This window comes from Artemia franciscana, chromosome 11 (genome assembly GCF_032884065.1).
Source record: "Artemia franciscana chromosome 11, ASM3288406v1, whole genome shotgun sequence".
In the NCBI taxonomy this organism is placed as follows: Eukaryota; Metazoa; Arthropoda; class Branchiopoda; order Anostraca; family Artemiidae; genus Artemia; species Artemia franciscana.
The window spans coordinates 11,327,060-11,353,110 of NC_088873.1; the positions used below are offsets into that span (position 1 = coordinate 11,327,060).

General features: G+C 36.2%; 1 protein-coding gene across 1 annotated transcript in view; it reads left to right on the top strand.

Moving 5' to 3' along the window:
* Positions 1-26,051, top strand: part of LOC136032803 (uncharacterized) — a gene marked incomplete in the record, with an annotated part of 156,517 nt that overhangs the window by 116,548 nt on the left and 13,918 nt on the right. Inside the window, 3 exon segments of the mRNA XM_065713192.1 lie at positions 13,539-13,706; positions 15,995-16,790; positions 25,888-26,051. Of these exon segments, the coding sequence (XP_065569264.1) occupies positions 13,539-13,706; positions 15,995-16,790; positions 25,888-26,051 (1,128 nt within the window).

Sequence of the window (26,051 nt, forward strand, 5' to 3'; positions counted from 1 at the left end):
ATTGTTGTGGGGCTTGCCATCCTAGGGTGTTTTTGCCACTCTCCCCCCTAGATTTGAAAAATCATTTTTTTTATTTTCATTGAAAATGGCTTTTTGTACTTTTACGGAAAAAATAAAAAAAATAAAAAAAAATTGGTTCCCTTGTATTTTGAAAAATGAAATCCCCTTATTTCTGTGGACTGACACCATTTTTCTTTATATATATATATTCATTGACTCAATATATATATATATATATATATATATATATATATATATATATATATATATATATATGTGTGTGTGTGTGTATATATATATATATATATATATATATATATATATATATATATATATATATATATATATATATATATATGTATATATATGTATATATATGTATATATATATATATATATATATATATATATATATATATATATATATATATATATATATATATATATATATATATATATATATATATATATATATTGTATATGTGTGTGTGTCTTATGAGCGAAAATAAGGTAATTATGAGAAAAAAGGAAAGTAAAAACATCCTATTTGAGCTTATTCTTTAGTTCTTTCATCACTTCTTATGATTGAGCGCTTTGTTTTTTTCTGATCATGAATGCATACTCAACCATTTTTAAAAATCAGCCTGCTTTATCGTTGACGCAAAACGCCTTTATTTTTAATATTTTATCTGTAAGCAGCTTAACAGCTTTTTATAGTAGTGAAATTGCTTGTAAACAGGATTATTAAGGCTTCGTCTGTAAACACAATCCCTTATACCCTAGGTTCACACAGGACGTACCAGATTTACTATTTCAAAAAAGACCTATTAAAACTCTGGAGTTACAAAAAAAATTACTAGGTACAAATAAACTATTTAAGTTGTCACTGTGTTTTAGGGAATTTTAAGTTTCAACGGGTGCTACTATTGTTCTTTAAAAAATTGCTGTAAAATTGCCTTGTTGCTCGAAGGAAAATTGCGGTGGCAATCTTTATAGATAAAGGTTTCGGGCCCAAGCCACGTTGTTGTAGCGAAGAAGTAACCTGCCCTATAAAAGTTGAGTTTTTTTTTTTTTTATCCAGTAGTTAGAACAAAATCGAGCCACAGCATTCTAAGCTAAGTTTCGTGTGGCAACGTTGATTTTTCTTTTTTTTTTCAGTACAAAGACCGAAATGCAGTTTGGTCTTATAGTTATTTTTTCTCCTCTTTTTATTATAGTTCTTCCTATTATAATTTTATTATGCTATTTTTCTAATAGTTTTTTTTATGGCACTTGGTATCTACTAAGCGACATCTAGCGATCGCAAATTCTGTCGGTCTGTCTGTCTGTCCCAGTTTTGCTACTTTGGGCATTTCCAGGTAAGCTAGGACGGTGAAATTTGGCAGGCGTATCGGGAACCAGACCAGATTAAATTAAAAATTGTCGTTTCCCCGATTCGACCATCTGGGGGAGAGTGGGGGGGCCGGTTAATTCGGAAAAAATGAAGTATTTTTAACTTACGAACGGGGGAGCGGATCTCAATGAAATTTGATATTTAGAAGGATATCGTGTCTCAAAGCTCTTATTTCAAATCCCGACCGGATCTGGTGTTATTGGGGAAAGTTTGGAGTGGAGAACCTAAAATCTTGGAGGAGTGGATATAGTGGAGGGATCGGGATGAAACTTCGTGTGAAAAATAAGCACAATTCTTACATAGTGATTGATATAACCGGAACGGAACCGCTCTCTTTGGGGAGTTGGGGGGAGGGTTAATTCTGAAAAATGAGAAAAAATGAGTTATTTTCAACTTACGAAGGATTGATTGGATCTTCTTAAAATTTTATTTTTAGAAGGATATCTTGTCTCAGAGCTCTTATTTTAAATCCCGACCGGATCTGGTGACATTGGGGGGAGTTGGGGGACTTAAAATCTTGGAAAGCCCTTAAAGTGGAGGATCGGGATGAAACATGGTGGGAAAAATAAGCAAAAGTCCTAGATACGTGATTTACATAACCGGAACGGATCCGCTCTCTTTGGGGGAGTTGGGGGGAGGATTAATTCTGAAAAATTAGAAAAAATGAGGTATTATGACCTTACGAAGGAGTGATCGGATCTTAATGAAATTTGATATTTAGAAGGAACTCATGTCTCAGAGCTCTGATTTCTACTCCCAACCAGATCCGTTGACATTGGGGGGAGTTGGAGGGGGAAACCGGAAATCTTGGAAAACGCTTATAAATGTCGTAGATACATGATTGACATAACGGGACAGGATCCGCTCTATTTGGGGGAGTTAGGGGGTGGGGTTCAGTGCTTTGGCGAGTTTGGTGCTTCTGGACGTGCTAGGACGATCAAAATTGGTAGGTGTGCCAGGGAGCTGCACAAATTGACTTGATAAAGTTGTTTTCCCCGATTCGAACTTACGAGTGGGTGATCGGATCTTAATGAATTTTGATATTTAGAAAGACCTCGTGACTCAGAGCTCTTATTTTAAATCCCGACTGGCATTAAGCCTCTGATTTTCCTTTTAAAGCAATCTATTGATTCTTAGAATGTTGCTAGAGCTCATACCATATGAGCTCTTGGCTCTTCCGATCTCGTCACAAGTGCCATATAACATATTATAATCATATATTAATATATCTATCTATATAAAAATAAGTTGTCTGTGTGTGGATCTGTGGATCTGTGGATCAGGTGACGTCATGTTTCGGCTGACGTCATGAAATTAGTTGCCATCATTTTTGCTTTGAAGATGACGTCATTAACGGTATTTGAACGCAAAACCGCGCAGTTAGATGAAAATCCACCTGGACAGCGAGAGTCAAAACATATCAAAACTGAAAATGATAGCGATGATGATTGTGTTTGGGATTTTGACTTGGATAAGGTCATCAATGCCTACCAGATTTAAGTTAAAAAAACAAAGGTTCGTCGATATGTACTTCATAGTGACGCTGAAAAATAAAGAAGAAAAAGAAAACTGAAAAAAGAAAAAAGGTAAAAATCTAAAAAAAAACTAAAAAGAAAAAACACTCAAAGAGAAATTACAGACCGGGACACAAATGACGACCGAGACAGAGGGAATATAAGTGACGACCGGGAACCTCAAAGAGAAATTACAGACTGGGACACCCGGACACAAATGACGATCGGGACACAGGGAATATAAATGACGACCGGGACACAGGGACACAACTACAACGGGGACGCCGGGGGCACAGGCGGGATATATAAATGACGACCGGGACACAGGGATTGTTCGAATAGAAATTACAGACCGGGACACCGGGACACAAATGACGACCGGGACACCGGGAAACAGGGAATATAAATGACGACCGGGAAACTCAAAGAGAAATTACAAACTGGGACACCGGGACACAAATGACGACCGGGACACAGGGAATATAAATGACGACCGGGACACAGGGACACATCATTAGAATAATGAGGTATAGATCTGAATACGGATTGTTTTTCCCATGGACAATTATATGTTGCATGTTCAAGAGTCAGTAAACCTGACAATCTATTTATATGCACCGACAATGGGACAGCGAAGAATGTTGTTTATTCGCATGTTTTACGTAGTTAAAAACATATATTTATATCTATCTCTATTCACAGGTGGGACACAGGGACACAACTACAATGGCGCGTAACTAATATGGCGCGTAACGACTTACGCGCGCGGGGGGGCTTGGGGGGGCGCGAAGCGCCCCACCAACTAGGTGTTGGGGTGGCGCGAAGCGCCACCCCAACAGCTAGTATATATATATATATATATATATATATATATATATATATATATATATATATATATATATATATATATATATGTATATTGTTGTAAAATAATCCTATTATTTTACGACAAAACCGAGTCACAGTATTCTAAGCTAAATTTTTATTGCCACACTAAAAAGTGTGGCAGCGTGGATTTCTTCTTTTTTTTAGCACAAAGACCGAAAGGCAGTTTAGTCTTACGGGTTTTTTTTTCTTCTCTTTTTATTAAAATTTTCTACTAAATTTTTATTATTCTATTTTTCCAATAGTTTTTACGGGTGACTGGATCTTAATTAAATTTGTTATTTAGAAGGACCTTGTGTCTCAGAGCTCTTGTTTTAAATCCCAACTGGATCCGGTGAGGTTTGGAGGTTTGGAGGGGGGAACCGAAATCTTGGAAAACGCTTATAGTGGAGGGATCGGGATGAAACTTGGTGGGAAGAATAAGCACAAGTCCTAGATACGTGATTGACATAACTGGACCAGATCCGCTCTTTATGGGGAAGTTGGAAGGGGAGGGGTTAATTTGAAAAAAATAGAAAGATGAGGTATTTTTAACTTACGAACCGGTGATCAGATCTTAATGAAATATGATATTTGGAAGGAATCCATTTCTCAGAACTGAGGACGAAGGAGTAATCGGATCTTAATGAAATTTGATTTTTGGAAGGATGTCTTGTCTCAGAGCTCTTATTTTAAATCCCGACCGGATCTGGTTACATTGGGGGAGTTGGAAGGGGAAACCGGAAATCTTGGAAAACGCTTAGAGCAGAGAGATCGGGATGAAACTTGGTGGGAAGAATAAGCACAAGTCTTAGATATGTGATTGACGTAACCGGACCTGATCCGCTCTTTTTGGGGGAGTTGGGAGGAAGATTTCCAGTGCTTTGGCAAGTTTGGTGCTTCTGGACGTGCTAAGACGATGAAAATTGGTAGGCGTGTCAGGGACCTACACAAATTGACTTGATAACAGTTGTTTCCCCGATTCCACCACAGGGGGGGGTGGAGGGAAAGGAAATCATGAAAATAGAGGTATGTTTATCTTAAGAATGGGTGATCAGATCTTAATGAAACTTCATATGTAGAAAGATCTCATGTCTCAGATGCTCCATTTTCAACTCAGGATATCGGGGGCGGAGGGGAAACGGATATCTTTTGAAATCGAAAATCTTGGAAAACTCTTAGAGTGGAGCGGGATGAAATTTGATGGGAAGAATAAGCCAGTTCTTGATAGGTGGTTGACATAACCGGATCAGATTCGTTCTATTTGGTGGAGTTGAGGGGATTTCTAGTACTTTGGCGAGTTCGAGAAGAAGTACAAGTTATATATACGTGATTGACATAAGCAGACCGGATCCGATCTCTTTGGTGGAAGTGGAGGGATTTCTAGTGCTTTGGCGAGTTCGGTGCTTCTTGACGTGCCAGGACGATGAAATTGATAACTCTAGTACCGAGTCTAATTTTAGGTTCCGATCTCGTCACAAGTGCCGTATGAGCTCTTGGATTATGTTTTACATATTATTTATATTGTATATTATTATTCTATATTAATGTATATATTATCATAATATTATTATAATACTATTATGTTATTTTACGACAAAACCGTGTCACAACATTCTAAGCTAAATTTTATGTGGCACCGTGGATTTTTTTTTTTCTGCACAAATACCGAAATGCAGTTTGGTCTTATAGTTTTCTTCTTCTTTTTTTATTATAGATTTTTCTATATGTTATTATAATACAATTATATTATTTTACGTAAAACCGAGTTACATCGTTCTAATCTAAATTTCGTGTGGCAACGTGGATTTTTTTTTTTTTTTTTTTTTTTTTTTTTCAGCACTAAGATCAAAATGCAGTTTGGTCTAATAGTTTTTTTCTTCTCTTTTTGTTATAGTTTTTTCTATTATATTTTACGTACTATTTTTCTAATAGTTTTTTTTATATATTATTTACATAGTATATTATTATTATATATTATTATATATATTATTGTTCTATTTATTATTATATATATATATATTACTATTATAATATGATTATATTATTTTTACAAAAAACCGAGTCACACTATCCTAAGCTAAATTTCGTGTGGCAACCTGAATTTTTTCTCTTTTTTTGTGTGTGTATGTGTGTGACCAAAATGCAGTTTGGAATAATAGTTTTTTTTTCTTGTATTTTTGTTATGGTTTTTTCTATTATATTTTTCTATACTATTTTCTAATAGTTTTGTTATATTATTTATATAATATATTATTATTAAATGTTATTATAATGCAATTATATTATTTTTTATGACAAAACCGAGTCACGGCATTCTAAGCTAAATTTTTTACGGCAACGCGGGTTTTTTTTTGGTTTTTTTTTCAGCTCAAAGAGCGAAATGCAGTTTGGTCTAATAGTTTTTCTTCTCCTCTTTCTATTTTGTTCTTGAAGCGTAAATATCTCGAGCTAGATACCTACTGGGTTGTGTGCTTGTTGCCGGAAAACGGTGGAATTTTCCCGCCTGCTTCTTCTTCTTAAATTAAATCATAAATTTATCTTTTAATGAAAACGACTTTTACATGAAGTCGCCCACTTTTTGGTTGTAGCGGGTGATAAATTTAGAAAAAGAAATGCTGGTGAAAAATCCAAAAAAAATAGCACCGAACAGCTTAAGAAGGTGTAGCTATCCTTTAAAGCTAAATTTGTTTTAAAAATCAACTAACTGTTAATGTTTGAATTTTTAGAGACTAAAATCGTTGTAAAATTCAACAAACTAGTTCGGCTTATTTATTTTGACGGATTAAAAAAGCAACACTGACAAAAATGTGGTACTGACATAAAAACTTCATCACGTTCAAACATCTAAAAGAAAAATCTTGGAAAATTGTGGTTTCAGGTATCAAACAGTTCGTGGTAACGAACTGTAGTAAGGAGCGACCCGGCTCAATAGTAAACGAAACTCTAAAACACGGAATTTTGATGCTAAAAGATACATCAAAAGAATTGAATTTTCATGCTGATTTTAAATATATAAGTTTCATCAATTTTAGTCTTTGTCATCAAAAGTTACGAGCCTGAGAAAATTTGCCTCATTTTGGAAAATAGGGGGAAACACCCCCTAAAAGTCATAGAATCTTAACGAAAAATTTCAAGCTCCTATCTATAAAAATGTGGAATTTCGTATTTTTTGCCAGAAGACAGATCACGGGTGCGTGTTTTTTTTTTTTTTTTTTTTTTCAGGGTGATCGTATCGACCAAGTGGTCCTAGAATGTCGCAAGAGGGCTCATTCTAACGGAAATAAAAAGTTCTAGAGCCCTTTTTAAGTGACCAAAAAATTGGAGGGTACCTAGGCCCCCTCCCACGCTCATTTTTCCCCAAGGTCAACGGATAAAAATTTAGAGATAGCCATTTTGTTCCGCATAGTCGAAAACCATAATAACTATGTCTTTTGTGATGACTTACTCCTCCACAGTCACTGGGGGAGGGGCTGCAAGTTACAAAATTTGACCAGTGTTTACATACAGTAATGGTTATTGGGAAGCGTACAAACGTTTTCAGTGGGATTTTTTTTTGTGGTGGGGTTGAGGGAAGGGGGCTATGTGGGAGGATCTTTTCTTGGAGGAGTATGTCATGGGGGAAGAGAAATTCAATGAAAAGGGCGCGGGATTTTCTAGCATTACTGTAAAAAAAATGAAAAAATAAGCATGAAAAAGTTTTTTTCAGTTGAAAATAAGGAGTAGCATTAAAACTTAAAACGAGCAGAGATTATTACGCATATGAGGGGTTCTAAAAATACTTAATCATAAAGAGCGAGGTATTTAGGAGAAGATAAATACCTCGCTCTTTATGCTATAGTATTTTTAGTAATTTAAACTATTTATTCTACGGCCTTTCTGATTCAGAGGTTATTCTTAAAGAATTGGGACAAAACTTAAGATTTAGTGTAAAGAGCGTGGTATTAACGAGAGGACAAACCCCCTCATATACATAATAAAAATATAAGAATATAAAAGTTTGTTACGTAAGTTAATTCTTAAATTACGCATATTTTTTAGTAATAAAAACGTTCGTTAAAAATTAAAAGTTCTAGTTGCCTTTTTAAGCAACCGAAAAATTGGAGGGCAACCTGGCTCCCTCCCCACCTTTTTTTCTCAAAATCGTCTGATCAAAACTAAGAGAAAGCCATTTAGCCAAAAAAAAAGAATTAATATGCAAATTTCATTTTAATAGTTTATGTGCGGAGAGCCAAAATCAAACATGCATTAATTCAAAAACGTTCAGAAATTACATTAAAAAAAAACTAGTTTTTTAACTGAAAGTAAGGAGCGACATTAAAACTTATAACGAACAGAAATTGCTCCGTATATGAAATGGGTTGTCCCCTCCGCAATCCCTCGCTCTTTACGCTAAATTTTGATTCTTTGCCACAGTTCTACTTTTTAAAACAATTAAAAACTTTAGCGTAAAGAGCGAGGGATTGCGGAGGGGACAACCCATTTCATATACGGAGTAATTTCTGTTCGTTTTAAGTTTTAATGTCGCTCCTTACTTTCAGTTAAAAAAAAACTAGTTTTTTTTATTTAATACCTTACATGGATCCAGTGGGATAAACCATGTTTTTATTTTGATGTTTTGGACACTTTAAAAAAGGTGAAGGCAAAAGCAGCTGAGATTTGATATTTCAAATTCTAGCCTAGTCTAAGTCTTCCAACGTCGTGTGAGTTGGGGGGGGGGTGTTGTAACTATGTAGCACGCCAACACCAGGGCTGCGGTAAAAATAAAAATCATTCGTAGATGCCGCTCGGTTCAGCGACGCATTTATAGTGATTTTTATGGCACTTGGTATTAACCAAGTGACATATAGCAGTCGCAAATTCTGTCGGTCTGTCTGTTGGTCCCGGTTTTGCTACTTTAGGCACTTCCAGGTAAGCTAAGACGATGAAATTTGACAGGTGTATCAGGGACCGGGGTGGGAAAAATAAGCACAAGTCCTAGGTACATGATTGAAATAACCGAAGGATCCGCTCTCTTTGGGGTACCGGGGGGGGGGGGGGGTTAATTCAGAAAAATTAGAAAAAATGAGGTATTTTAACTTACGAACGGGTGATCGGATCTCAGTGAAATTTGATATTTAGAAGGATATCGTATCTCAAAGCACTTGTTTTAAATCCCGACCTGATCTGGTGACATTGGGGGGAGTTTGGGGGGAACCTAAAATCATGGAAAACGCTTAGAGTGGATAAATCGGGATGAAACTTGGTGGAAAAATAAGCAGAAGTCTTAGATACGTGATTGACGTAATTGGAACGGATCCTCTCTATTTGGGGGAATTGGGAGGGGGGTTAATTCTGAAAAATTCGAAGAAATTACGTATTTTTAACTTACGAAGGAGTTATCGGATCTTCACGAAACTTCATATTTAGAAGGACCTCGTATCTCAGATCTCTTATTTTAAATCTCAACCAGATGCAGCGTCATTGGGGGTGGTGGTGGAAATCTTATAAAATACTTAAAGCGGAGAGATCAGGGGGGAACTGGACGGGAAGAATAAAAAGCTCTTTGATGGAGTTGGGGGGGGGGGGTAATTCAGAAAAATGAGGTATTTGTCACTTACGAACGGGTGATCAGATCTTAATGAAATTTGATATTTAGAAGGATCTTTTGCTTTAAAGCTCTCATTTTAACTTCCGACCAGATCCTGTGACATTGGAAGGAGTTGGAGGGGGAAACCGGAATTCTTGGAAAACGTGAAAATCGGGGTATTTTTATCTTACGAATAGGTGATCGGATCTTAATGAAACTTTATATATAGAAGGATCTTATGTCTCAGATGCTCCATTTTCGACTCGAATTGAATCCGGGGAAACAGGGACTTGGAGGAGGGAAACAGAAATCTTGGAAAACGCTTAGAGTGGAGAGATTGGATGAAACTTGATGGGAAGAATAAGCACAAGTTCTAGATACGTGACTGACATAGTTAGAACGGATCCGTTCTCTTTGGAGGAGTTGGGAGGTGTTAATTTGGAAAAAATAGAAAAATTGAGGTATTTTTAACTTAAGAACGGGTGGCCGGATCTTAATGAAATTTGATATTTAGAAGGATCTTGTTCTTTAAAGCTCTCATTTTAACTGTCGACCAGATCCTGTGACATTGGAGTGAGTTGGAGGGGGAAACCGGAATTCTTGAAAAACGTGAAAATTGGGGTATTTTTATCTTATGAATAGGTGATGGGATCTTAACGAAACTTGATATATAGAAGGATCTTATGTCTCAGATGCTCCATTTTCGACTCGAATTGGATCCGGGGACATAGGGGCTTGGAAGAGGGAAACATAAATCTTGGAAAACGCTTAGAGTGTAGAGATTGGATGAAACTTGATGGGAAGAATAAACACAAGTTCTAGATACGTGACTGACATAATTGGAACGGATCTGTTCTCTTTGGAGGAGCTTGGGGGTGTTAATTTGGAAAAATTAGAAAAATTGAGGTATTTTTAACTTAAAAACAGGTGACCGGATCTTAATGAAGTTTGATATTTAGAAGGAATTCATGTCTCAGAGCTCTTATTTCAAACCCGATTAGATTTGTTGACATTGGGGGGAGTTGCGGGGAATTGGGAATCTTAGAAAACGCTTGGAGTGGAGAAATCGGGATGAAGCTTGGTGGGTAGATTAAGCAAATGTTATAGATACGTGATTGACGTAACCGTGCTGGATTCACTCTCTTTGGGGGGGTTGGGGGGAGGGGTTCAGTGCTCTGGCGAGTTTTGTGCTTCTGGACGTGCTAGGACGATAAAACTGGTAGGCATGTCAGGGAGCTGCACAAGTTGACTTAATAAGGTCGTTTTCCCGGATTCGACCATCTGGGGGGCTAAAGGGAGAGGAAAAATTAGAAAAAATGAGGCATTTATAACTTACGAGTGGGTGATCGGACCTTAATGAATTTTGATATTTATAAGGACCTCGTGACTCAGAGCTCTTATTTTAATTCCCGACGGGCATTAAGCCTCTGATTTGCCTTTTAAATCAATCAATTGATTCTTAGAATTTTGTTAGAGCTCATACCATACGAGTTCTTGGTTCTTAGTTCTTCTGGCCTCGTCACATGTGCCATATGAGCTCTTGTTTAATTTAATAAGCATCATTTGATTTCCGACCTACCTAGCTAGATTCTCTTTTGTACAACGTTGACATTTTAAATTAATGTATTAGTAGGTCTGTATAAGTAGTATTTAGCCTAAAAATGTCTAATTTTTGTCATTTTATTATGACATATGCTGTAAATTGCGATTATGGAAGTTGTGTGGTTTCGAATCTTTTTATAGGACAGATTATCGGTTATGCCCCATATGGTGCTAATTTGTTTCTTTTAGTGGGAAATAAAACATCAAAATCTTTCTCCAGAGATTATGTTGTTCTTTTATCTTCACTGACCATGCAATTATAATGTTAATCGTGAGGTATTTAAGTTAAAGTTTAATTAATTCATAATACCGCTTATCTGTCTCAAATTGGTTAGCTGTTTTATAACTGTTTTTGGTTTTTACAAATATTGAAATGACGAGTTTATTGTAACTACGATATTTGTATTATTAATCCATATGCTGTTTTACTCTTTTCTTTTAATTAGAGTCTTTATTTATTTTCAAGATGTTATTTTTTTAGCGGAAGTACGTTATCTGAGCCATATACTGGCCAAATTGACTAAATCCACTTTTGATATGTTTGTGGTCTAGTGGTAACGTTCTTGTTTGGTTTTGGGGGTTCTTGGGTTCATAGGAATATTTTCTAAACATTAAGATTAATAGTATTAATGGTATTAATGATATTAAGTCTTATATTAATGCTCTTGTGTTCATGGGAACATTTTCTGACCTTTCGAATTAATAGTAAATGACACAATGACAATGATAAATTAACTGACGTTAGGTCTTATGCTAATGCTACTAGGTTTACATTCGCAAGGATATTATCTAAACATTTAAATTAGTACTGAATAACACGTGCAAAAGAATGTTGAACGAATAGTGACAGAATGATAATAATAACTACTAAAAAGGACGCAGGCAAATTTTGGAAATGGGATGTTTTTGTTTTGTTTTTTGGGAACAGTTTAACTGAATTCTTACTGAAAAGTACTTAAATACCAAGGATAGTAAAAATAGAATCTGATTTTTGGAATGCAACCATACATATCTTTAAGAACACAGTTTTTGGTAGTAGCGGGTGCAAAAAATAATAATAATAATGATAATAAAAAGCTAAGAAACCAAACAGCTTAAGAAGGCGTAGACTCCCTTTGAAGGTGTAGTTGTTTTTTTTTTGGCAATCAATGTTTTAATTTTCATGGGTGAAGTAGTTGTCAAATTCAATCAATTAGTTTTTTTTGGCCCTAAACACGTTATAAATTTGAAACAATCATAAGAAAAATCTCTGCAAATATCGGTTTCAGGTATGAATTGACCTAAAATGGGTCCAGAACAGGGACGTACGGTCTTTCTTCCTTGGGACCTAATAATAAAAGAACCGGTTTTTATTTGAAATAAAGTGCCCAAAAATTCTGGAAAATATGGGTTTCTTGGGGAGGGATGAGCCTTGACGTTTTGAAATCCCAATTACACCGAAATCCACCTTGGGAATCCTAAAAAGTGTAAGTAAAGTTCTAAAAAATGTCGCAGAAGTTCTCGCCTGGTGATTGGTAGATCAAAACCAACGACCTCTTTCTTTGAATTTATTGGCTCTTTGGTTTTAGGGACGTAGTCAATTTGGCGGAGGTGTTTAGCTTTTCTGTTAATCCTCTTGGGCTAATTGTTATGGTCAACATACGAGGCGTGTTTTTAAATTAAGGTCCGCTTGAACATAAGTACACAACGAAAGATTATTTCAAAAAAGTGCATACTTTGCTCTATTTTTTGACAAAATAAATTTTTAACTTGGGTACCAAGTTTTTTGAAACCCTTATCATGCATCTCAACTAATGCTAAAGTAAAGTCCTTAGAAAAACTTGCCGCCGGGTCCATTAACCGAGAGTTCACTGCTGTTTTTACGTCGTTGCCATCTTTTTAACGGTTGCCACTGAGGTGGCAACCGGTTGAACTGGAGACGAAACATGGGTCTCGCACATCACGGTCAAATCTAGGCAACAGAACATGAAATGGAAACACTCAAACACTCCCTGAAAATTTGAAGGCCAAACACCCTCTTTCCAAGCGCAAAATCACGGCGTTGGTGTTTGGGTATAGGCATGGTGTTTTTTTTGGTCCACTTCATGCAACTGAGGAACCACTATCAATGCAGAAGCATGCTGGCTAACCCTCAGAAAGCTACCCAGAGCGATACAAAAAAAAAAGAAAAAAAAGGCATGTTAACAAAGGAAATTGTCTTTCTTCATGAAAATGCAAGACCTCACATTGCTGGTCAGACCCGTAATTTGTTGGACAGTTTTGGCTGGGAAGATTTAGATCACCCATAATACAGTCCTGATGTTGCATTGAGTGATTACCGTCTGTTTCTCCACCTCAAGGAACACCTCAGTGGTAAACGCTAACAGGCGGCAAGCTTTTATACAAAGGTCACTTTAAAATTAGTTGAGAGGTATGATTAAGTGTTACAGCAAACTTGGCAACTATGCTGTTAAAACGAGTAAAGTATGTACTTTTTCAAAATATTTTTTTTTTTAAATAATCATTCGTTGTGTACTTATGATCAAACGGGCCTTAGTTAAAAAACTCGCCTCGTATGCTTGAGTTGAATTAGAGCTAATTTTATTTCTCAATTCCAGGAAATAAATATACGGGAAGAGCTTGATAAGGCAATACCCAAGCACGATCCACTGGATTCGACCCCTTGGAAAAGCAAAGCGGAAGCTGTAAGCAAAGGGAGTTTGGCAAATCGACATTTGCCGTCTCAGGCTCATCTGAAAAGAATGGCCAGTGAAAGCCTATTTTCGGTAATGCTTTATTCTTATTGTGTTCGGGGACGAGGAGGGAGTGTTCATAGTAAAAGTTTTTTTGTATTTGTTAGCTTTTTGATGGCAGGAAGATGCACATTTTCTGTGGAATTTCTTTTTCATTTGTGAGGTGTTCCAGCCTGGAAATCCCCCATCCACGTGGGTGTACGACCTTGTTGCTAATATTTAGTTTGCATGAACAAATTAAAATAACAATGGATGCCATGAACGTATGTTTTGAGGTTTTTTGGCCGTGTATTGTTATAAAATGACACAAAGTACTGTCACTAACAAATCTTACTAATAAATTACAATACATGGGACCGCTATGTACACTACTTGTATTCTGTGAACATTGTGTATAATAGGAATAAAATTTAAATTATTAATTAGTGACGATAAACAATACCGCTAGTTGTACTAATTTAATCATTTGTCAGAAAAACAAAATTTTGAATCGAAATATATAGTTTAGTTATTGTTTTTGTTTAACCAGGCCTCCTAAAAGACGGTGTAACCCCATGGGGGGGGGGGCTGAGATGTGATGCCTCTTCTGTGCAAATAGATAGAATCATAAGTTGCAAGTGGGGATGGGTGAAAAAATTAGATGGATGTAGTATAATAAAGGCTGAGAATTTCAGTTTATGGCTAATAGCATCACTGGTACCGAGCACATGCAGATTGGATGGGGGCTATTCCCCTGGAGTTCTCATGTTTTTCATCGATTTTTCGATGGGTGAAAAAATTAGATGGATGTAGTATAATAAAGGCTGAGAATTTCAGTTTATGGCTAATAGCATCACTGGTACCGAGCACATGCAGATTGGATGGGGGCTATTCCCCTGGAGTTCTCATGTTTTTCATCGATTTTTCGATGGGTGAAAAAATTAGATGGATGTAGTATAATAAAGGCTGAGAATTTCAGTTTATGGCTAATAGCATCACTGGTACCGAGCACATGCAGATTGGATGGGGGCTATTCCCCTGGAGTTCTCATGTTTTTCATCGATTTTTCGATGGGTGAAAAAATTAGATGGATGTAGTATAATAAAGGCTGAGAATTTCAGTTTATGGCTAATAGCATCACTGGTACCGAGCACATGCAGATTGGATGGGGGCTATTCCCCTGGAGTTCTCATGTTTTTCATCGATTTTTCGATGGGTGAAAAAATTAGATGGATGTAGTATAATAAAGGCTGAGAATTTCAGTTTATGGCTAATAGCATCGCTGGTACCGAGCACATGCAGATTGGATGGGGGCTATTCCCCTGGAGTTCTCATGTTTTTTCTCGATTTTTACATAATCTCATGTTGCTTGGGTAACTCGCCTGTTTTTTTTTTTTTGTTTTTTTTTTTTTTTTTTTGCTTTTTTTCCTCAAATTTCAACATTATTTCAAAATTCTGCCCTCTCCCTTCCCTTTTGGAAGAATTTTGGGTCTTAACGTTAATTTTGTTGTTAAAAAATTCTACGTGTATTGTAATAACAATTCACGTAGATCACGTAATAATAACAATTATATAAAAATTCTACCTGCACTGTAATAGAAAGCAATCGTTGTCGCAAGACAGTAAACAAGAAAAGAAAAACATTTACCATTCCAACAGAGATATAATTTTTCTGTTAGGTCTAAAGGACCTGTGTAACATTTTCATATTTCTCGGATTATTTCTAAAAAGTATTCAATGGTAAACTCAAGTTTTTATAACAAAATGTCTTATGCTGGACTTCAAAGTTGCTCAAGTTTTTTTTATTTACCTTGAAATTTATTAGAAGCTTTCCAGGGGGGAGCGGTTAGAGTCTGGCATTGAAACCCTCTCCTCTTGAAAGCTTCTTTTTTTTTACCAAAATTTGGTGTACCACTAATTTTAATAGTTAGTTTTCATCCTTCACAAACGATACACTCAAAAATTGTATATTTACTTCTTTTTACACCTTATTTGTTTAGTTGTTTGGACTTTTGTCATCTATGCTTGAGAATTAGAAGTTCCTAGAACGAAGTGGCGTATTTTGGACCACCCCTCCCTCCTACCCCCTTGGGCTTACTACAGGGATACCCCCTTGGGCTTACTACACATTCAAATGAGGAATATTTATGTTTTTTCCAAGCTTTTATATAACATTTTATTCTTGTCATTATTATTCTACGAGGTTTTGACTATGCATAGGTGAAATTTTATCTGCTTAAATTTCTTTGTTGCTAAACATTTTTAAGTTTCGCAACTGTTTGATTTTGCTTGATTAGGGATCCCTAACGAACGATCGTGCACTAATCCAGGCTTTCTTTCAGGATCAGAGTTTCGATGACGGTGATTCGCTATCGAGTGACAGTTTGCGACCTCCTCCTATTCCACCTCATAGGCACACGCAGCTTCCATCTACTATTACCTCAGAGAATGCAGAAACCCTGCGAGAGGAGCCTGTATCAATAGATCGAAAGGAAAGCTTGCAAACTAGGCGGGAAGATAGGATGAATAATGCACAAGCTGTAATTGCTAGTCAATTAAAAGAAGTTCTAGCCAAAAGGCAACAAAAAAATGAAGTTGATAGAACAACCCGGCTAAAAAATGATGCTGAGGAACTATTGCGAAGGCGTATTGAAGAGCCACTCATACCTCCGAGCAAAAAGCAGTTAGAAGTAGGAGAGGTTGTTCCAATTGTACCAGGACCTCAACAAGGCTCGCCTATCCTTGGTAGACGAAATGATTCTCAATATTCTTCGTCAAGAAGTTTAGCTCCTGAGAAACCTCAGCCTCAATTTAGACCTCCATTCGCTGATCGATCTGCCTATGCATCATCAAGAAGCTTAGACGAAAGGTTGCATGCCCACAACCGCGAGTCCGTACAGAGTGAGCGTTCCTATGTTAATCATGCGATCGAGTCTCAAAGGCAAGCCCCTCCTCCGGACTTTGTCCGAACAATTCCTGATGGGGCACCATCCACTCAAGGATCCCTCAGAGGGCAAAGGACCTTCCAGACATTCTTTTCTGGACAAACGAACACATACACTAATGTGACCCTGCAGCATACTAGGGCTGGTGTTTCAGTTTTGCCCTCCTATGCACAACCTAGACAGCAGACTCAAGGTTAGACTTTTCTATTTTCCTCTTTTGTCTCTTTCTGTTTCTTCGTTCTCTTCCTCTCTTTGACATGAACTCTTTTGTCGCTTTTTTGGTCTAATTTATATGCATATTACATAGTTAATAAGAAAAAAATGGATAGATTTTACTTAGTAATAAAACCATGTTAGCTATTTTACGTTTACATACAAAATGTAATCCATTAAACACTATATAGAATTTAAAAATAACGCCACTAGAGTCTTCAAAACACACGTTGTACAACCCCCCACCCAAAAAAAAAAAACTCTGGATATGGTTTTAAGTGTATTATTTGTATTTTTGTATGGAAAATTTAGGTTGATCAGGTAGAGGTTAAGTGCTACACAACTTGACTTGGTTTAGTTGTAATATTTGGCATCCGACTCGTATTATTTTACTTAGTGGGCTGGATAACTTCTTTAAGACTATTTCCATTATCCCCAGTTCCCGGAGATTGCTTCATTCCATTTTTTCTACTCAATAGCTCTTGAATATAATTTTTAAAGGCAACATATTCATTCGTTTGGTATTTTTTTTTTAAATCATAAATTTCTTTGAATTTTAAGTCCCCCTCCCTTTGGATACGGTCTTGTATCAAATGCTTGAAATTTTTTTCTGGAAAATTTAGCCTAGTAAATCTAATAAAGGCTAAATGTTTTCGCTCAAGTTAAGTTTGGTTTTGGCTGTACAATTTTGTAAATATTTTGTAAAGATAATATTTGTTAATATTTTTAAAAGGTTATATTTTTGTATAAATATTTATTTAAAAAAATTATACTATAAAAATGTATATTTGTAAATATTTGTAAAAGATTATTCATTTCTGTTTTTTTGGTTGGTTGGATATCTTCTGCTTAACTATGTTCTTTATTCCCCACCCCAACTCACCTAATTTTTTTTCGAGATTAACTTTCTTTTTATATCTAAGACCATCTAAGCGATTACAAGATTTTAAGGACTTTCCTACATTAAAATAAAATGTATATAAATAATAAAAGGTAAAACTACGAGGAATCATTTTAAGGCAGTGGCAATTTATTAAATGAAAGTTTTGGCTTTATATCTAAGAGCTATATTATATCAGCAAAGTGATGGATAATTTAAATAAGTAAGTAAAATGAAATTTTAAAATAAATAATAATAACCATAATTCTTTTTAAGACGATCAATGCAAAGGGTAATATAAACCAAGTAAAATAAATGTTAGTGTTAATTTTCTTTAGGCTAAGGGACAAATCTATTGGCCAAATATTATAATCTTCGCAATTTGTTTTAAAAAGGACCACTCTCATTGATTCGTGTTTATTTCAAATTCTGCTTTTCTTAATAGATCTAATAATAGGTCACTTTCAGCTCTTTTTAAAATCTAACTTAACGTGTAATGCATGACTGTCTTTAAAAGTAACGCCTGGTATTATTTTTACATTTTAAACAGTAGGATCTAAAAATAAATGAAGTTCCGCTTCTATTCATCAGACTTTTAAAATATAGTGTTCCCAGGTTTAATGCCTAAAAGCTATTATTGGTGTAATTGTAATGGTGTCATAAACTTTATGACACTGCTAAACTTTATTCTACAATCCCAACTTCTCGTATTCATATTCTTGTTTTCTCGTATTTCGTTTATTTATTTCTCTATTATTCTTTTTGTTCTTTATTTCTTATCATTCTTTATTTCTATCTAGCTTCTCGCATAAACTGTATTACAATCCTGACTTCTCGTGTTATTTATCTTCCTTATTTCTCTGTTGTTTTTTTTATTTCTTTATTTCTCTATTATTCTTTTTATTCTTTATTTCCTATTAGTCTTTATTTCTTCCTCGCTTCTTGCGTAAGCCTTATTCTACAATCCCGGCAAAGCTGTTATTGATGTAATTGAAATGGTGTCATGAACTTTATGACATTACTAAACTTTATTCTACAATCCCGATTTCTCATATTCTTTATTTTCTTTATTTCTCTGTTATTCTTTTTATTCTTTATTCTCGTCATTCTTTTTTTCTTTATTTCTCATCATTCTATTATTATTTTATTTCTTTTTCACTTGTCGCATAAAGTTTATTCTATAATCCCAACTGCTCGCATTCGCTATTTCTTTATTTCTTTGTTTCTCATCATTCTTTGTTCCTTTCTTGCTTTTCGAATAAATTTTGTTCTATTATCTCGACTTCTCGCATTCTTTTAGGAAATTAAGGTTTATGTTCCCTATACGATTTTTCTTGTATTGTATTTTTTTTTTGTTCTCCCGCGGTTTTAACACGTCAACAAAAATCGATAATTTTCAAGTAGTAGAAAAATCTAGAAATGATGTATTTGGAGATGAGAACCTCCCTACAGCCCTCAGGGCAAGGGTTGTAAGCTATGCCCTGGAGGGATATAAATTTTTTATAGAACGTGTTGTAGAAACTTCAAAAAGGGCTCATTCAATTGGAAATTGAGAAAACTAGTGCTCTTTTTAAGTCTAACTCCCCTCCCATGCCCACAATTTCCCCAAACACATCCAATCAAAATTTTGAGCAAGTCATTTTGTTCAGGTAGTTGAAAGGTCTGGAAATTATGTCTTTGAGAATGACCCCCACCCCCCACAGCTCTCAGGGTACAAGTAAGGGGCATATAAGGTTTTTATAGAAAGCGTTTTCGTACAAACCTCAAAAATGGCTCATTCAATTGAAAATTGAGAGGGCTAGTGCCCTTATGAATATTCAAAGGGGATCGGCGGGTGAATGTCCCCCCTCACGCCCTTCATTTCCCTAAACACATCCGATCAACATTTTGATATAGCTATTTTGTTCAACGTAGTTAAAGGGTCCGGAAATTATGTCTTTGAGCATGACCACCTCCCCCTCCCCACAGCTCTCAGGGCTAAGGCTGTGAGTTATGCCCTGGGGGCATATAAGGTCCTTATAGAAAGCGCTGTCGTAGAGACTTCAAAAAGGTCCTATTGATTGGAAATTGAGAGGGTTTGTGCCCTTTTTAATAGTCGAAAGTAATCGAAGATAGTCCTCCCCACGCCCATCATTACCCCAAAGACTTCTGATCAACGTTTTGATGTAGCCATTTTGTTCAGTGCAGTTGGAAAGTCTGGAAAATTTGTCTCTGAGGATGAAACCCCCCCACCGCCCTCCCGCCACAGCCATCGGGACAAGGGTTGTAAGTTACGCCCTTGGGGTATATAAGGTCTTTATTGAAAGCGTTGTCGTGGAAGCTTGAAAAGGAGTTCATTCGATTGGAAATTGAGAGGACTAGTGTCCTTTTTATTAGTCGAAAGTGATCAGAGGGCAAATGACCCCACCCCAAGTCTTTGAGGATAATAAATCCCCCAGCCCACGGGGCAAGGGTTGTAAGTTTTGCCCTGGGGGCATATAAGTTTTTATAGAAAGTGTGGTCGTATAAACTTCGGAGGGGGGTCATTGGATTAGTAATCAGAAGATCTACTGCTCTTTTTAATAGTCAAAGTGATCGGAGGGAAGGTACCCTCTCCCCCTCCCCTCCACGCACACACACACACAAACGTCGTATTGTACCAGAATGCATCTACTAGAAATTTTGAGATAGCCATTTGATTCAAAATAGTCTAAATATCACATAGTAAGGCTTTTGGGGTTGAAACCAACCCCAGCGCCTAGGACCAAGGGTTGTAAGTTATGCCGAAGGAGTATTTAAGGTTTTTATGGAAGGGATGGTTGTATAAAGTTTAGAGGAGGCTCATTTGGTTAATAAATTTGAATTCCTAGTTTCCTTTTAAAAGTCAAAACTGATGGAGGGCAGGTATCCCCCCCATCGACTACTCCTCTTCACCAAACGAATTGGATTAAAATTGTTAGATAACAATTTTGCTTAAAATAGTCCAAAGAATCAAAACAATGACTCTAGGGTTGACACAACCCCCCCCCCCCATTGCCCTGGAGATAGGGTTGTAAGTTATGTCCTGAGGGCATATAAAGTTTTTATAGAAAGCGTGGTCATATGGGGGTTCATTGGATGGGTAATCAAAAGCTCTACTGCTCTTTAAGAGTCAAAGTGATCGGAAGGAAGCTATCATCCCTCCCACAGACACACACAAACGTTTATTTGTCCTGAAATGCATCTAATAGAAATTTTGAGATAACCATTTTGTTCAAAATAGTCTAAATATCATTTAACAAGGCTTATGATGTTGAAACAAACCCCAAAGTCTAGGAGCAAGTGTTGTAAGCTATGCCAAGGAATTATTTAAGATTTGTATGGAAAGGATGGTTGTATAGACTTTAGAGGAGGCTCGTTCGGTTAAAAATTGAAAGTTCTAGGTCCCTTTTAAGAGTCAATAGTGATTTAGGGCAGCTAGTCCCTTCCTAACTACTCCTCTTCACCAAATAAATCTGATTACCATTGGTAGAAAGCAATTTTGCTCAAAATAGTCCAAAGAACTAAAACAATGGCTCTAAGGTTGACACAACCCCCAGTGCCCTGGGAATACAACAACAAAAGAGAGAACAATGAGGACTTTTTTCCCAAGACAGTGAACCAACGAAACCTATTTGAATATTTCGGCCCTATATCTAAGGGCCGTCTTCAGCAAAGAAAAAATAAAAAACAACAAAACACTTACAATAAAAGTTCTCAGTTAAAAATCCATTTGTTTTTATTTTAAAATAGCCTTGGCATCATTACTTCTTAACGAAAAGTTCAGCCAGGACTGTCTGATAAAAGCTAACATTTTGCAAGATAAAAAGGTTCATTCATTTCACTAACTATATTTATTAAAAATTGGAATGATTTCTTATTGCGATTAAATAAAAAAATAAGTTTTTTCAACTGAAAGTAAGGAGCGACATTAAAACTTAAAACGAACAGAAATTACTTCGTATATGAAAGGGGCTGCTTCCTCATCAACGCCCCGCTCTTTACGCTATAGTTTGACTCTTTCTCTCAACTCTTCTTTTTAAAACAGTAAAAAACTTTAGCGTAAACAGCGGGGCGTTGATGAGGAAGCAGCCCCATTCATATACGAAGTAATTTCTGTTCGTTTTAAGTTTTAATGTCGCTCCTTACTTTCAGTTGAAAAAACTTGTTTTTTTTTATTTAATTTCTGAACGTTTTTGAATCAATGCATGTTTTGATTTTGGCTCTCCGCAGAGAAATAATTAAAACGAAATTTGCATATTTTTTTATTTATTTTTTTTGGCTAAATGGCTTTCTCATAATTTTGATCGAATGATTTTGAGAAAAAAGAGCAGGGGAGGAAGCCTAGTTGCCCTCCAATTTTTTGGTTAATAAAAAAGGCAACTAGAACTTTTGATTTTTTACGAATCTTTTTATTAGTAAAAGATATACGTAACTTATAAACTAGCTTACATAAATATTTTTTTATTCTCATGTTTTTATTACACATATGAGAGGGTTCGCCCCCTCGTCAGTACCTCTCTCTTTACACTAAATCTTAAATTTTGGCCAAATTCATTAAGAATGACCCCTGAATCACAAAAGCCGTAGAATAAATAGTTGACATTACTAAAAATACTTTAGCGTAAAGAGCGAGGTATTAGGAGGAGGTGAGCCCCTCATATGGGTAATAATTTCTGTTCGTTTTAAGTTTTAATGCTGCTCCTTACTTCCAGCTGAAAAAAACTTTTTCATATTTATTTTTTCATTGTTTTTTTTTAAATAATGCTAGTAAATCCTGCGCTCCCTTCATGGAAATTTTCTTCCCCCATGACAAATTCCTCGATGAAAAGTTCCCCCAGTATATCCCCCTCTTTTCAACCCCTCCCCCAACCAAAAAATCCTCCTGAAAACACCTGTACACTTCCCAATAACCATTACTATATGTAAGCACTGGTCAAAGTTTGTAACTTTTAGCCCCTCCCACGGGGACTGTGGAGGAGTAAGTCGTCCCCAAAGACATAGTTATAAGGTTTTTCGACTACGCTGAATAAAATGGCTATCTCAGAATTTTGATCCGTTGACTTTGGGAAAATAATTAGCGTGGGAGGGGGCCTAGGTGCCCTCCAATTTTTTTGGTCACTTAAAAAGGGCACTAGAACTTATCATTTCCGTTAGAATGAGCCCTCTAGCAACATTCTAGGACAACTGGGTCGATACGATCACCCCTGGGAAAAAGAAAAAAGAAAAAAAAAACACAAATAAACACGCATCCGTGATCTGCCTTCTGGCAAAAAATACAAAATTCCACATTTTTGTAGATATGAGCTTGAAACTTCTACAGTAGGGTTCTCTGATACGCTGAATCTGATAATGTAATTTTCGTTAAGATTCTGTGACTTTTAGGGGGTGTTTCCCCCTATTTTCTAAAATAACACAAATTTTCTCAGGCTCGTAACTTTTGGTGCGTAAGACTAAACTTGATGAAACTTATATATTTAAAATCAACATTAAAATGCGATTCTTTTGATGTAGCTATTGGTATCAAAATTCCATTTTTTAGAGTTTTGGTTTCTATCGAGCCGGGTCGCTCCTTACTACAGTTCGTTACCACGAACTGTTTGATATTTGCCTTCTCTGCAGCTAATCTGATAGTTCTTTTGATATTGGGGTTGTTTTTGTTCGTTCCTATTTTTGTTTTATTTTGAATTATATTATTTTCTATAATTAATTTTGTGTACATAGGGTTGAGTGTGTATTCACCCAAGTCTCTATTTAGGGATGTGTTATTATTTAAATTTCGTTTGATTTCGATTGCCTGACGGACAGTTTGTTTGATTCCTAGGTCATTGCTAATTAGAATTGTTTCGTCAAATAGAACATAATGGTCTGGATTTTCAAAAATATGATTACTTAAAGCTGAATCGAAAGATATGGAGTTATTTTTAGATTTTAATGTTTTTTCAATACTTTCTTTGTGTTGCTGCAATCTTGTTCCTAAATTTTGGTGGGTTCGACCAATGTAATAATTTTCACAACTACATGATATTTGATACACCCCTCGTAGACGAGTAATTGGGGTTTTATCCTTACCAGAATTGACAAGATTCATTATACTTAAATTGCTTGTGAATACAACACGTAAATTGTTCTTTAAACAAACTTTTTTCAGTTTTGAAGTAATTTTCGGAATATAAGGTAGGCCCTGGGAATAGGATCATAAGTCATGGCCTGGGGTTTGTATAAGTTTTTAATGGTATTGGTGGTCGTATAAACTTCAGATGGGGCTCATATGAATTGAAATTGAAAGTGATAGTGCCCTTTTTAAGATTAAAAAAATATTTGAGAGTAACCAGCCCCCCCCCCACGCTCATCATTCCCCCAAAGACATCGCATCAAAATTTAGAGATAGCCATTTTTTTTATTGTAGTTCAACAGTCCGGAAAGTATGTCTTTGACGAAGACGCTCTCACCCCTACAGCTTTCAGGGCAAGGGTAGTAAGTTATGCCCTGGGGGCATACAATGTTTTTATTGAAAAGAATGTTGTATACACTTCAGAGGAGGTTTATTGTATTGGTAATCAGAAGCTCTGCTTCTCTTTTTAAGAGTGAAAGTGATTAGAAGGCTGTTGCCCCCCCCCCAAAAAAAAAACCCAAAAGCCGTGTTTTGACAAAATACATCGAAAAAAATTTTGAGACAGTAATTTTATTCAAAATATTCCTAAGATCGCATAACAAGGCTCTTAGGGCTGAAACAAACTACCTGAGCCTTGGGACGAGGGTTGTAAGTTATGCCGCGGGGCATTTAATGTTTTTATGGAAGGGATGGTTCTTTAGCTTTAGAAAAGGCTCATTTGGTTGAAAAGTGTAAGTCCTAGTTCCTTTTGAAGCTTCAAAAGGGATTGAGGGCATTTAGACCCTCCCCCGACTACCCCTCTTTTCACCAAACGCATCTGACTGAAATTATGAGATAGTGATTTTTGTTCAAAATAGTCCAAAGAACGTTTAATAGTGTCTCTAGGGGTGACACAACTCCCCAGCGTCTGTGAGGAAGTCATCCTCCCTACAGATCTCAGATAAAGGGTTGTAACCTATTCCCTGGGGGCATATAAGGTCCTTATAGAAAGAGTGGCCTCATTGTAGGGGTCTCATTGGATTAGTAATCAGAAGTTCTAGTACCCTTTTTAAGAGTCAAAGTGGTCATAGCGCAGCTATCCCCCACACACACATACACAAGCACGTCGTTTTTTCCGAGCTGTATCCAATAGATATTTTGAGACAGTCTTTTTATTCAAAATAGTCCAAATATCATATAACAAGGCTTTTGAAGCTGATTCAAACTACTAGAGCCTGAGGGCGAGGGTTGTAAGCTATGCCACTGTGGTATCTAAGGCTCTTATGGAAGGGATGGCTGTATAAACTTTAGAGGCGGCTCATTTGGTTGAAATTGGAATTTCTAGTTCCCTTTTAACAGTCAATATTGATGGAGGTCAAGTAGCCTAAAACTACCCTTGTTTCCACCAAACGTATCTGATCGCAATTTTGCGATGGTAATTTTTTTTTAAGATAGTCCAAAGAACTTGTAACAATGCCTCCAGGGTCTGCACAACCCCAAAGTATGTTCTAGCCTTGAGAAGGCATAGGGATTTTCAGCCCTAATCATGTTAATTTCTACTCTTTTTGAGTTTGGCTCGGTTATTTTGTTGTAAGTTATGGATGCTGATTTGTGGTAGTTGTATGCTTGGTAGATTATTTGATTCTATTTTTGTTCATTTTTGGTTTAATGGAGTTCTTTACTTAAAAAAAAACTTATCTTGTGGAAAAAGTTTATTTTTAATTAATAAATAATAAATCTACAACACAAAGAATCAACTTTAACAAAGTATCCAAGCCAGGCTCCATGGCCAGGAAACAACAGGGGAGAAAAAAAAGCAGTATACTGAATCCGCTAACATAATAAATGTACCCCCCCCCCCCCCGAAAAAAAAAGAAGAAGAAATTGAAATCCAGTCGGCCACTTGAAAAAGTCCCCAAAATCACAAGCTAGGTAAGAGAAGTTCTGGCTGTTAAGCTCTTTTATAATTTTGCTGGATGAAGCTAAATAACGTTTTTGCTTCTTTCCTTCACAGAGGCGAAAAAAAAGCCTTTCTTCTTTTCTTCCCTTATCAGCTTTCCATACTTTTGCTTTCAGTGATTAATATGTATTCATTTCGCCTTTCAGTTCAAAGCAAAGAGCATTATTATGAACAGAGGCAATCAAATCCTTCTAATCCAATGACTCCCGAGGGGGAAATGAGTGATTCAATAACGAGTGGTGGAAGTTTGGAATCAACTAGTCCGAGTCGCACTAGAAATTTTGAGCATGGAACATTACCTTTACTCCTT